Source organism: Oppia nitens, unplaced genomic scaffold, assembly GCF_028296485.1.
Source record: "Oppia nitens isolate AA-2021 unplaced genomic scaffold, nextdenovo-longstitch-racon4-pilon3 scaffold28_pilon_pilon_pilon, whole genome shotgun sequence".
Lineage (NCBI taxonomy): Eukaryota > Metazoa > Arthropoda > Arachnida > Sarcoptiformes > Oppiidae > Oppia > Oppia nitens.
The window spans coordinates 376,034-389,029 of record NW_026533208.1 but is presented as its reverse complement, the minus strand read 5'-3'; the positions used below and the strand labels follow the sequence as shown (position 1 = coordinate 389,029).

At 30.7% G+C, this 12,996-nt stretch overlaps 5 protein-coding genes across 5 annotated transcripts; 2 read left to right on the top strand and 3 right to left on the bottom strand.

Moving 5' to 3' along the window:
* Positions 1 to 2,544: 2,544 nt before the first annotated feature.
* On the bottom strand, positions 2,545 to 4,165 carry LOC128954559 (protein spaetzle 4-like). The gene has a single exon (XM_054300154.1). It carries the CDS (start codon positions 3,843 to 3,845, stop codon positions 2,568 to 2,570), a length of 1,278 nt encoding a protein of 425 aa, XP_054156129.1. The 5' UTR covers positions 3,846 to 4,165; the 3' UTR covers positions 2,545 to 2,567.
* A 768-nt stretch (positions 4,166 to 4,933) lies between these two features.
* LOC128954561 (poly(ADP-ribose) glycohydrolase-like) lies at positions 4,934 to 7,293 on the top strand. Its single transcript, XM_054300156.1, has 2 exons — positions 4,934 to 6,164; positions 6,236 to 7,293. The coding sequence occupies exons 1-2, from the start codon at positions 5,053 to 5,055 to the stop codon at positions 7,188 to 7,190; spliced, it is 2,067 nt and encodes a 688-aa protein (XP_054156131.1). The 5' UTR covers positions 4,934 to 5,052; the 3' UTR covers positions 7,191 to 7,293.
* A 548-nt stretch (positions 7,294 to 7,841) lies between these two features.
* On the bottom strand, positions 7,842 to 9,101 carry LOC128954563 (uncharacterized). Its single transcript, XM_054300159.1, has 2 exons — positions 8,744 to 9,101; positions 7,842 to 8,678 (listed from the first exon to the last, which is right to left on the bottom strand). Exons 1-2 carry the CDS (start codon positions 9,040 to 9,042, stop codon positions 7,913 to 7,915), a joined length of 1,065 nt encoding a protein of 354 aa, XP_054156134.1. The 5' UTR covers positions 9,043 to 9,101; the 3' UTR covers positions 7,842 to 7,912.
* Positions 9,102 to 9,334: 233 nt separating this feature from the next.
* On the top strand, positions 9,335 to 10,870 carry LOC128954562 (uncharacterized). The gene is made up of 3 exons (XM_054300158.1): positions 9,335 to 10,401; positions 10,487 to 10,567; positions 10,662 to 10,870. Exons 1-3 carry the CDS (start codon positions 9,418 to 9,420, stop codon positions 10,704 to 10,706), a joined length of 1,110 nt encoding a protein of 369 aa, XP_054156133.1. The 5' UTR covers positions 9,335 to 9,417; the 3' UTR covers positions 10,707 to 10,870.
* Positions 10,871 to 11,810: 940 nt separating this feature from the next.
* Positions 11,811 to 12,477, bottom strand: LOC128954636 (uncharacterized). Its single transcript, XM_054300238.1, has 2 exons — positions 12,177 to 12,477; positions 11,811 to 11,992 (listed from the first exon to the last, which is right to left on the bottom strand). Exons 1-2 carry the CDS (start codon positions 12,415 to 12,417, stop codon positions 11,811 to 11,813), a joined length of 423 nt encoding a protein of 140 aa, XP_054156213.1. The 5' UTR covers positions 12,418 to 12,477.
* Positions 12,478 to 12,996: the final 519 nt, after the last annotated feature.

The following is a 12,996-nucleotide window of genomic DNA, read 5'->3' as shown; positions in this document are numbered from 1 at the left end:
AATTGAATAACAATCAACAACAAAAAATAATTAATTTTACAAAACAAATATATTTTATCTGAAAAAAATTATTTTTACATAATATCTATCATTAATAATGATTTGTTATATTTGAAATTTATTTTGAAACTTATTATTAATATTTTTTCTCTCTTTGTATTAAAAATTATTATTAAAAAAATAAATAAATGTATCTTTTGAAGAAAAAGATTATATTAAAAATTATTTTTAAAAAAATAAATAATTGGTTATTGGTACCAGGTAATATAATTATTATAGAAAACGATATAGCTAAAAATTCAAAATATAATTCAATACACAATACTAATTAGATTTTCATAAAACAATTTACTATATAATTTACATGACCTAGATATTAAAACCCAGATACTATTAAATTTACAAAAATAGATTTCAAATGTTTCAAAAATTATTACATAACAGAGAATTGTTTTACAACAACAAAAATTATATATATATATATATTAATATATAATTTTAGGTAATTATTTTTGAGGAATCAAATAATAACTTACGGCAACTCTAAATTGTAACTTAAAAATAAAATCTAAATAATTATATAAATTATATATATATATATATATATTACTATTACCGGTATAATAATTTATAAATTATAGTAGTAATTAAATTTATACAATTGTAATACTTTATATACAAATGTATATTATATTAATTATATTACATTATGGGTATCTCTTTCTCTTTCTCTCTCTCTCTCTCTCTCTCTCTCTCTCTCTCTCTCTCTCTCTCTCTCTCTTTAAAAAACACACTTAAGGCTATTTATAATAATTTAATTTTTGTCTATTCAATAATTAGCATACATTAGTAGTGTGTGTTTTTTTTGTGGTCAAACAACCATCAGTCATATGATTGTAGATTATTACAGGTATTATTGTCATTAGTGTGTGTATTGTCTTATATTTTTCAATAACAAAAAAATATATTTTAAGTTAAACATCACTTTATCCCATATTTTTGATTTTTAATAGCATTATACAGACAGTATTATATTATTATTATTATTATTATTATTATTATTATTATAACGGGTGCACTAAAACAGGTTTTAGGAGGGGAGTGGGGTAGATAGGGGGGTTAGAGGTTTATTATTAGGTTTTTGGCACAACTAATAGCTATTCATCATCACTAATGAATTGTGTGGAAAAATACAATATATGTATAAATAATAAACAATTTTATCTTATTGTCTAATCTACAGTACTATATATACCTGTATATACAGTATATTTAAAAACAATTTATTGATAATATTTTTTGTTTATTAATTTGGCTTAAAATTTATTTGTAATCTTTCAAAAATCGTATAATAATATTTAAGATAAATAAATTTTAAAAAATTAGGTCTAAAAATAAATCAAATAAAATCTATTTCAAAAAATTCAATTTAATTTTTATTAAAAGTTCTGATCAAAAATTAACATTCATGTCATAATTATTTTTTTATAAATATTATAATAAAATATTTTATTTAATAAACAATTTATAAATATATATCTCTATAAATATATAAATTTTTTTACAAATTTTTATAATAATATTCTGTTAATAAAATACTGTAAATTTAATAACAAATAATAATTATTAAATTTAATTTTTTTCTCTATTGTGAATATAATTTTATAAATTGACTAAAGATGATAATTATTAGCAATTTAATTAAAAATTAATAAAAATAGATAATTCATAAATTAAAACATAACTTAAATAATTATTTAAAATTAATTGTATATTATATTTAAATATATATATATTTAAAAAGTGATTTAAAAAACAATTTTCATATAATTTTTAAGTATAAACTCTTTGTCTAAATAAATATTAAATTGTAAAAAAATATATATATTTAATGTCTAAAAATTGTCATCTTTAGAGAAATTGCTCATCAATTTGGTATCAAAAATATCAGTTTACTTGTTATATATATAATATTAATATATAAATAATATATCTTTGGCTAATGTCATGTTTAAACATTATATTTAATAAAACAATAATAATTAGGTATAATATAATAATTAAATAATATGATTTTTTTTATTGCTGTATGTGTTAGTTAAACCCAGCAATAAATATGCACACAAAAAAACTACTACAACTACCATATAAAGTGTATAATGGGAGGGGAAAGGTATCGCAAAAAGTTTTTTTATCATTAAAAAAATGGTCGGTAACTGCTCTGATCAGGGATTCAATTGTCAAAACATACAATTATAATACATTACTACTAATAATAATAGGATGGGATGGCAAACCAACAACTATCACTCAATTAATAACTTAACTATAATTAATAGTTTTAATTATATATATATATTTAAAAAAATAATTAAAACTAAAAAATACGAATAATGTGTTCATAAAAAAACGGTAGTTATCATCATATCATAGTTATGGCACTTAAAGTTATTACAGACATAACATATAATCACTACTCAGTTAGCTATCTATCTATTTATTAGTAAATCTCTTAATTTATTTATTAACAACAACAACGACAACAACAACAAAATCGGGGGCAGCTTTTAAAGTCGGGCTTTTCGCCGATTAACCCGCAAAGTATCCGACAAATCATAGCATATACAGACACAACAGCCGGGAAATCGAAACCAATCGGCAAATATGCCGCGACATTCGTTTTTCGGGTCGAAGGCCAACAGCCGATGCAATCGATACTGTTGTTCGCATCGACAGCCGTCCCGGCAGAACATCTGCGATCCTTCGTAGGCACACTTCTCCCAATGGATGTACTGTTCAAACGGATAGACATTCAGTAGGGCCAGTGTCTCGCCCCGTGTATTATTAGCCCAATACGGTGCTATCACTTCCTCTTTAATAGGACACGCGTTGACACCTTTGCGCGGCGGTTCGGTCGCGGCTTCGCTATCGTTGTCCGACGACTCGGATGTAGTGGCAGTTGTATGCGGTGTTGTTACAGAGTTGGCGTAACTTTGGTCGACAGCAACACCGTTGGGTACAATGTCGTTGGGTTCGCGATTGTTGTCATCGATGTTGCTGTCGTCGCCGGCATTGTTGTCATCATCATCTTCGGCGGTAGTAATAGTTGTCGTAGTCGGCGACGACGACAATATATCGCCATAACTGGTACTATCCATTTCGACAACTGTCGCATCGCCGCCGTTGATGTCATAGTCGGCAAACAGTTTGTCTGGTGTCGATCGGACCTCTGATTCGGGAATAGTTGTATTCCCGCTTTCGGCGCTATTATTATTATTATTATTACTATACATACTATCAATAGTATTATTATAGAGGTTTGGCATAATATTATCGGTGCTTGAATTAGATGACAAACTAGTTGTCGAACTGGACGTCGTAATGGTTGGCGACGACGATGTCGAGTGAGTGCCGCCGCCACCACTGCTGGACAGGTCGGGTACGGTTCGTGTTGGACCAAAAAAATCCGGATCAGGTGTCTGAGCCCTACCGCGTTCGTACATATAAATCGAGTCATACTTTTCGCGAATTTCGTCGATCTCCGACCTCAAGACCTGACTGTGCCGTTGGTCGCCATACATGCGGCGCATGAATCCTTGATTTTCGTATATATATCGCCGGACACTACTCCACGGATAGGCACTGCCCGGTTGATTACAGAAAGACATTTTGGTCATATCGCACGGTATTTCCATCAACAATCGGGGACTGATTCGGGGTCCGCATTGCATTTGGCCAACAACTGGTGTGATGTCAATCGGTAAAACAAGTAGAAGTAGAAGAAGCGGTAAAAAATTACAAACAACTGTTTCAAATTGTTTGGTCAGTGGATGGTTGGATGCCATGACTTTGAAAAAGGGATGGTTAGGTTGAGATGGACTTCTTATGTATGCCTGGTATGTCTGTCTATATGGGGAACTGGTGTTTAAGCACTGCTATACTGCTATAGCTATACTGTAGTGTAAAAACTTTTTTTTGTTGATGAAGACTTTTGCTGTTTAGTTGGTAACTGTCTCTCTCTCTCTCTCTCTCGACAACAAAGTGTTGGACACGTGTGCACTACTATTATCTGTGTCACACAGTGTCAGTCAGTCAGTCAACATACCCACCATCTCTCCAAAAATCAAACCCCAAAACGCTGTTTTAAAATCCCGTATTTTTCAATAGCCACGCCTACTATCTGTCAAACACTGTTTGCTTTAATACATTATATAGTCATATACTGTATTAATATACAAACAGCTTATGTATAGTATTGTACAGCACTTTAAAAAAATTTGTTTAAATTAAAAAAAAAATTTCTAATGTTAGACTGCAGTAGTAGATCACGTGACTTGAAAAATACTAGATTTATTATTACATAATATTATTATTATATTTAGATTTAAAAATCTAATATATATTTAGAAATTATAAATTAAAAATCTAATATGATATGAATGCTATATACTGTATATATATATTTTTTAGTAATGAAAATTTCAATTTATTATTATTTTATTTATTTATTAATGATTAAGATTAATTTCTTGATAATTATTTTTTTAGAATATTAATTTTTTAAAATTAGTAATTTATTTATTTTTTACAAATAACATTTAATAACAATATGTGAAATAAATATCTTTAAAAAAACTAATTAATATTTATTAATCTGTTTAAAAAAACATTAAACTATAATAGACAATTTTATTAATATAATAAATACCTATAAAATAATTAAATAATTAAGTAAGGTACTTTAGATTATTATGTTATACTTATTTATTTTAGTTTTTTTTTGTAAAAAAATAATTAAATAAATTTTAAATAACTTCAAAGTTATATATCAAATATAATACTGAAACTCTTATATTAGAAATATATTACTCGTCTCTCTCTATGTATTGCATTGTTTGTTATTAATAATAATTTTTTTTAATACACTATTCATACGTCACTTACATAGCATATGATTGGTTGTTGACATCACTTGTGTTGTTGTTGTTGTTGTCGATTAACAACTGGTTTGTTGTTGTTTTTTGGTTGTCTGAAGAATTGATTGATTGATTGATGACATCTTCAGATCAAATGGATGGATCAAAAAGATTAAGACAGACATCGATTGAAGACTTTGTTATTGTGGTCAAGAGGAAGACATCGGCAACAATTGGTGTCATTAATGATAATGATAATCGTAAGGACAATAACACCGCCGCCGCTGATAATGGCCATCAATTGTTGCCGGCAGTCGCCATGAACACATCCGACCCGATGGCCGACAGCAATATTGGCCAACAAACAAGCGCTGCTGACCAACAAATGAGTGTCGATGATAACAACCCGACGATGACGACGACGACCACCACCGATGATGTCATGTCTATTGAACTGAGCGATTGGTCAGAAACTAGCGATATAAGCGAAATACCTGAAACACCACCCGATGGACAACAACTCGCGACGGTATTGGACACGATTAGTAGTAGAAGTAGTAGTAGTAGTACTAGTGATGATGATGACAGTACCGCTGCGTTTAAATCATTGAACCGAATGCCTGGTTGTCTGCAACCATTGTCACCGCTGACAACTGGTCCGCATTACTACATATTGTATCGGATCTCCGACAACAACGACGTTTCGCTCGACATTTCTGGCCGACGACTGTCGCCACCGAAACCGTTTCCCAATCACTATACCGACAAATGGGACGCCAAACATGTGAAAATGCCTAACAGTCCGAACAATCAGATAACAGCCGTGGAACAGACCAGCGACGGACAAGTGATTAGACGGCGACAATCAAAGTGGGAACTAATCGAAAAGAGTCTACTCATTGATATTAAATGTGTGGAACAGTTGGAGGAGACGATGAAAACTTATAATCCGTTTGTCGAAAATTATAATTTCAATGTTTTGAGAACTTTTCTGAACGATAACTGTGATCAACGAGAAAGGTCACAGTTTTTCGATGAAATTCTGCCCAAAATGATTCAATTGACACTACAGTTGCCAGCGATTGTCACCCAATCGGTTCCGATGCTTAAACAAAGACAAAACGCCACCTTATTTCTAAGTCAACAACAAATTTCTTGTCTCTTAGCCAATGCATTCTTCTGTACGTTTCCTAAGCGAAGTCATACTAATGAAGAATATAAGAATTTTCCGGTCATTAACTTCTTGAGGTATTTGTATTAATCATTAGACAATTGATCCCTTTTTTTGATGTCTAAGTAATAATAATCTCTCAAAACAGTTTGTTCACAAACTATGGATACGATGACAATTCGCAGACAAAAATCGAAAAACTAAAATGTATTATCAATTACTTTCGGCGAGTAGTCAAAGACCCACCAACTGGTGTCGTCAGTTTTGAACGAAGATATCGGACTAGCGATGAACTACCCGTTTGGCAAAACTCGATGAAATCGTTGAGGAAATTGGTAACAATGAAGAATGGTTTTATCGAAAATGAAGGCAAAGGTCTACTGCAAGTAGACTTTGCCAACAAATACATCGGAGGCGGTGTTTTGGGCGGCGGCTGTGTTCAGGAAGAGATTCGATTTGCCATTTGTCCCGAACTGATTGTCGCCCGACTTTTTACCGAACGATTGCTGAACAATGAGGTTCTAGTGATGAACGGTTGCGAACAGTTTAGCGAATATACCGGTTATGCCAATAGTTTTATGTGGACTAATGATTACAGAGATGATGTACCGTTTGATGAGTGGGGCCGTCGACTAACCAGAATTGTGGCCATCGATGCATTGTATTTTACATACTCTATGATTGATAGTCAATACGATAATTCGCAAATTGAACGCGAATTGAATAAAGCGTACATCGGGTTTATGGACACCACCACCACTATCGGTGATTGTGATCCGAAACATAAGTGCGCCATTGCGTCGGGCAATTGGGGTTGCGGTGCCTTCAACGGTGATCCCGAACTGAAAGCTGTCATCCAATTGATGGCCGCCACCGAAGCCGACAGAGATCTGGTACTCTTTACGTTCGGCGATTCTCGACTGAAGAAAAAGTTGAATAAATTCTATACATTCAGTGCAACCAATGGTTTCAAAGTTAAACATTTGTCCAGAGCTTTGAAATTATATCAACAAAACCGGAAGTCAAAAGCAATCAAAAAAAGTGTTAGTGTTTTGGATTTTATTATCAACTGTTGTAGTGATGTTGTGACTACTATTGGGTGACAATAATTTAAGTAACTGTTTAACTACTGGTAATCGATATATGAATTGCTTAAACAAACAAAATAAATAAACAGTTAGTGCCTAAAAAACAGTTAAATTTTTTTAAAATGTATTATTTGTGTGTATAAATTAATTAAATTATGTAAACAACACAGTAGTTAATTAAAGCGATTTTTAATTTATTAATCTGTTTTATATATAAAAAAAAGTTGTATATTAATTATATAAGTTATAAATTTAACTTATGTTGTAATATATATATATACAGGATTTTAATTTATTTATTGTTTTTTTTTGTTTTAAAATATATATAATATATTTTGTACTTTTGTAATAAAAAAATAAAAAGCTGTAATAATTAAAAATTACCGGTAATCTATAACTTTAGTTTTAATTATATATATATATATTTAAATATTAAATATTTCTAATATTTACTAAAATGTATTTATTTATATTGTCTATAATTTTTACAATTTTTACTATAAAAACTCAATTACCGATACATTAAACAGAAAAAAATACTGTAATCAGTATTATATTTAATTTACTATAATATTAGTATTATTAGTAGTAAATTAATATAAAATAATTATTACCGGAATAAATTTAAGAGTTAATATTACAATTTTTAAAAAAAAAACTAAAAATACTACTATTTATAAAAAGTTTAATTAATTTTGTTTAAAAAAATGTTTGCAGACATTACTAAAAAAAGAAAATCAAAATTCAATTTTCGATAAAACATCGATTCTTTGCTTAAGAGTATCGATAAGACAACTCAATTCATCCATTTCTTGACTTTCGACATCTTTGACGAGTTTATTGTATTCATTCATTAGTTTGCGTTTAGTCGCCACTCCGTCGGTTACCGTCTTCATCGATGACACTGTAAGACAGTGTTTATCATTAGCCGATTCTTGCAATTGATTCAAAATAACGTTGAGATCTGTTCTCCACGACATCTCTTCTTTGACATTAATCACATAAAATTCTTTAATCCGAAGACACTCTTTGTTTAGTTGACGCAAACTATTGCAAAGTTCTTCAAGTTTGCCACACTTTTCCCTATTGAATACATCCAATAGTTGGCTTTTGTCGACATCACTTAAGGTCAACTCATCCAACCATTGATCTAACCATTCATCGGGTTTCTCAATGGTCTTCAAATTACTATTCAATTCATTAACAATTTGTTCGGCAATATCTTTCGGATCTTTGACCATCAAATCAGTGTTCAAATCGTTTTTCATTGACTCAAGACATTCGACTAATTTAATTCGCAGATTAGTATAATTGGCGGTCAAATCGTGTCCATTGTTTCCGTTTGGATCAGTTGTTGTATTGACAAACTGTGATCGTCTGGCCGTCAAATCTTTGTGTATATAATTCAATATCTGAACTCTTTCGTTAAGAAACGCCAACTCTTTGTTCAGTTCATCCACTTTTGTTTGATCCACAATGACATCACTTTGACGTTCATTATATCTTCAGATAAGAGATACAGGAAAAATTGGTTATAAAAAAATAAAAACAATTGTCAATCAAATTACAGATCCATTTGCTGTTTGGTAACAAAGACTCCGCTGTCGGTAACCTTTTTGGTGACATTCAGTAGCCATTGATTTGTTTGCATCTCATCTCTTAAGAGTGACTCGAAATAAATCAACTCCTGATGACTAAAAAAATGTTGACCGCCATCGGCGTCGGTATCGTGTTGTCTGATCATTGAAATCAGTTTTGCCGACAAATATTGTCGGGACTGACGCGAGTTTAGCGGTTGCTGACGATGATTGTCACCGCCGACGGCGCCGCCGCCGCGGACCAGCTCTTTGGCAACTTGTTTGGACATCACTGATACCACAATAATCAACAACAACAACAACAAAACTATCACTTAATTAGGTCTCAGTTTTTATTTAATATTTTTTTTTTTAATAATAATAACAGTTATTATGATATTTAGCGCCAAATAAAAACAATAGTGATGTCAACAAACAAATTGTTCATAAATTACGTCCGCATAGGGTTTTTGAATGATATTATTCAAGTGGTGTTTAAATGTAAGACACAATATTAAAAAGGGATTATAAAATATATTATTAGACAATGACATCATTTATGTCATACATATGTTTGTTTGTGTTTTGATATTTTTTTTAAATAAATATTTAATTTGTTTTTTTTGTGACCAAATGTTTTGACTATTTTTTTGTTTGTTGAAGACATGAGTAAATCTGATCCGAAAAAACGTACAAAAGATTTGGCCGCTGTTTGTCTGCCGTTTCCCTATCCAGTGGTCAATAGTAACGGTAGTAATCGATCGGTAGTGTGGCCACTGACCGAACCAGGATTTCCGCTGTTTTACGGGACGTTCAACGCCGTCGATAAATGTGTCCAAATTTTGGACGAAACGGCCGCAGTTTGTCTCCGAAATATGGGTTTCTTTGGCATTAATCCGAGCGTTCGGCTCAACTCAAGAGGTTTACCACAACAACAACAGCAACGCCGACAACAGTTTAAAGACAAACAACAGAAATCAAACGATGATGTGATGGACACCAGTAATAAAGACACTAAAAAATTACCGAAAGAGACCAACTATTTGAACGGCAAATACGTTTTGGTCAGCACTTCTTTGCCAAACGCTTCCACTAGTTTCTCCTCCGGTGACGATAACGACTGTACCGATGATAAAGCCATTGTTGTCGACGACGACGAAGACGAAGAATCATTTGATAGTGATTCAGATGTCGACGACGATAACAGATGTCAATCATTATCTAAAAGTGATAACAAAGACAACGTAACCAAACTATCACTGATTGAATCATTTTTCATATCCTATGTCTTCGGCTCTTTGAATGTCATGAATCCCGACGACGACGACAATAGCGACTATCTATCGCTTAAGCAAATGTGGCTCAAGTTTGCCAATCATTATAGCACTGATCCACAAGAGTTTGCCGTCCATTACAGTGCTTATCATTATTTCCGATCGAAAGGTTGGATCGTCCGAAACGGTAGCTCTTTTGGTGTCCATTATGTGCTCTACAAAGAGGGTCCGCATCTCTATCACGCTCTCTATTCAGTGATAATTCAGTACACCATCGATGGCAACGATAGTGAAGACAATCGACATTCAAAGGCCGAACCGATCGATTGGTTTCATATGTCAGCTCTTATAAGACTACAGAAGAATGTCCGCAAAGTTTGTGATAAATTTATTTTGTTTTTTTAATAAGTTTTTATTAATCAATTGAAACTATATTTATTTATTTATTTGTTTTTTGCAGCAATTGTTAGTTTGTATGATAACTGTTCCCAAAGATTGTGACATATCTGCACCAAATTGTATCAAACAGTTTGAAATTGATGTAAGAAAATATAATTTAAAAAAAATATTTTTTAATATATAATTTACTTATATTTGTTTGTTTTTTTTTTGAAAAAAATAATTTATTAAAATAGTTATTAGAATTTAATCGCTGGAATACATTCAAGAAAAACCAATGACAGAGATGTCGTCGACGATTAGCTGCTGATGAAGAAAAATGTTGAATAAATTCAAGACATTTATCGCAACCAATGGTTACACTAAGTCAAACATTTGTCAAAAGATTTGAAATTATATGAAATGAAATAAAACCGAAAATCAAAAGACAATCAACAAAAAAATATTAGTGTTTTTAGGATTTTATTATCAACTGTTGTAGTGATGGTTGTGACTACTATTTGGTGACACAATTTAAGTACTGTTTAATTAATGGATAAATGAATTATTTTTATTTTTTTTAAATAACAGTTAGACCTGTGCCTAAAAATAATTTTTAATTATTGTGTGTATAATATTACACTATTACTGGTAATTATATTAACAATACATTTGGTTGTACTGTACTTTTCAATAGATAAAGTTTATAAAAGAGATTTTTATTTTATTAACTATTTGTTTAATACAAAAAAAATTGTATATTAATTTTATAAGTTATAACTTTGATTTGTATTGTATATAATACAGTATTTTATTTATTTTTTTGTTTATTTGTAAAAAAATATAATAATATATTTTATATATTTTCTTTTGTTTAATAATAAATAAAAAACTGCAGTAAATAAAAGTTATTATAACTTAATTTCAAAATTATATTCAAAAGAGTCCTTTTGAAAGTGATTGAGATGTCAACGACAACAGGATGTCAACCATTATCTAAAAGTGGTGTCAAAAGACAATGTAACCAAACTATCATTGATTTGAATCATTTTTAATATCATATCAATCATTCTATCTATTTAGTGATAATTCAGTACACCATCGATGGCAACGATAGTGAAGACAATCGACATTCAAAAGCCGAACCGATCGATTGGTTTTATATGACAGCTCTTCATAAGACTACAGAAGAATGTCCGCAAAGTTTGTGATAAATTTATTTTGTTTTTTATTAATTAGTTTTTATTAATTAATTGAAATAAAATCAACAATTTTGACCACAAAAAAATTGGTATTAAAAAAACAAAAATTTATTTTTCGTATATACAGTATATTAATGAATAAAAATATTGAATGAAATTAGGGATCAATTTTGTTGAATAAATTTGATATCTATTTGAATGACATTAAAGTTTTTTATATCTAAACGTTTTGATAGCACTGACAGATCTCTCATATTCACATTTATCCATAAAATTCTTCATATACTGGTAGTCGGTATTAGCCGAACCCTTCAGATATTTGACTAAAAACCGTACGATTCTTTGTTCCCCTTTTGCCCATCTCTTGCGAGTGATAGGTACCGGTGCTGAACAACAACAAACAAAAAATAATTATAAAACAAACTATTAGTTTAATTACAGTATTAATAAAATCAATCAATTAGTGTGTGTATGTGTGTGTGTGTGTGTTAGTCAATCAATGTATGTGTGGTTAAAAATCAGTGATTAATTGTATAAATAAAATCTAAAAACTGTAGGTTTATATCATACCATTGACTTCTGGGCCATCACTTTCGTCAGTCTCTTTGTCAGTTTCTTCGTCAGTCTCATCGTCAGTCTCATAGTCACTCTCGTGGTCATCAGCACCGGTAGCAATGTTTCCCACATTTGGTTTGTAGCCAATACGAGGACGGTTGACATACAACACAGATAACCAATTGGCAATACGAGAGCACAGGTATAGTACGATAGCACACAATATGAAACTAATCATTAGATTCTTATCTATCATTTTGAACTCTAATTGATCCCTAATATGATAATCAATTGATTTCTATTGAAAACTATATATTACTGTACTTTATAGCAAACCGTTTGAATGAAAACTTTTTAATTAGTTTTTTTTAAAATACATTAAATTTAATATAAATATTATTTAATGCGTGAATTCAATAATTTAATTTTTAATTAATAGATTAGTCATTAAATACATTATTGATTTGAATTGATGTTATGTTTGTTTAGTATTGTGTGTCAAACAATGTCTCAGTGCGTGCCGTCCGTCGGCTTTAAATACATGACATTGTTGTCAATACAATCAATCAATGTCTGTGAATGTAATGGTTTTCGCACCGGTATTTGTATTGTTGTCAATACGAATAAATCTGATCCGAAAAGACATACAAATCATCTGATGGGCCGTTTGTATACTGTTTCCCTATCTAGTGGTCCATACGATAACAGATATCAATCATTATAGTAAAAGTAATCTAAAAGACAACTTAACCAAACTATTACTGAATTATTGAAACATTTTTTTCATATCCTATGTCTTCGGCTCTTTGAATGTCATGAATCCCGACGACAATAG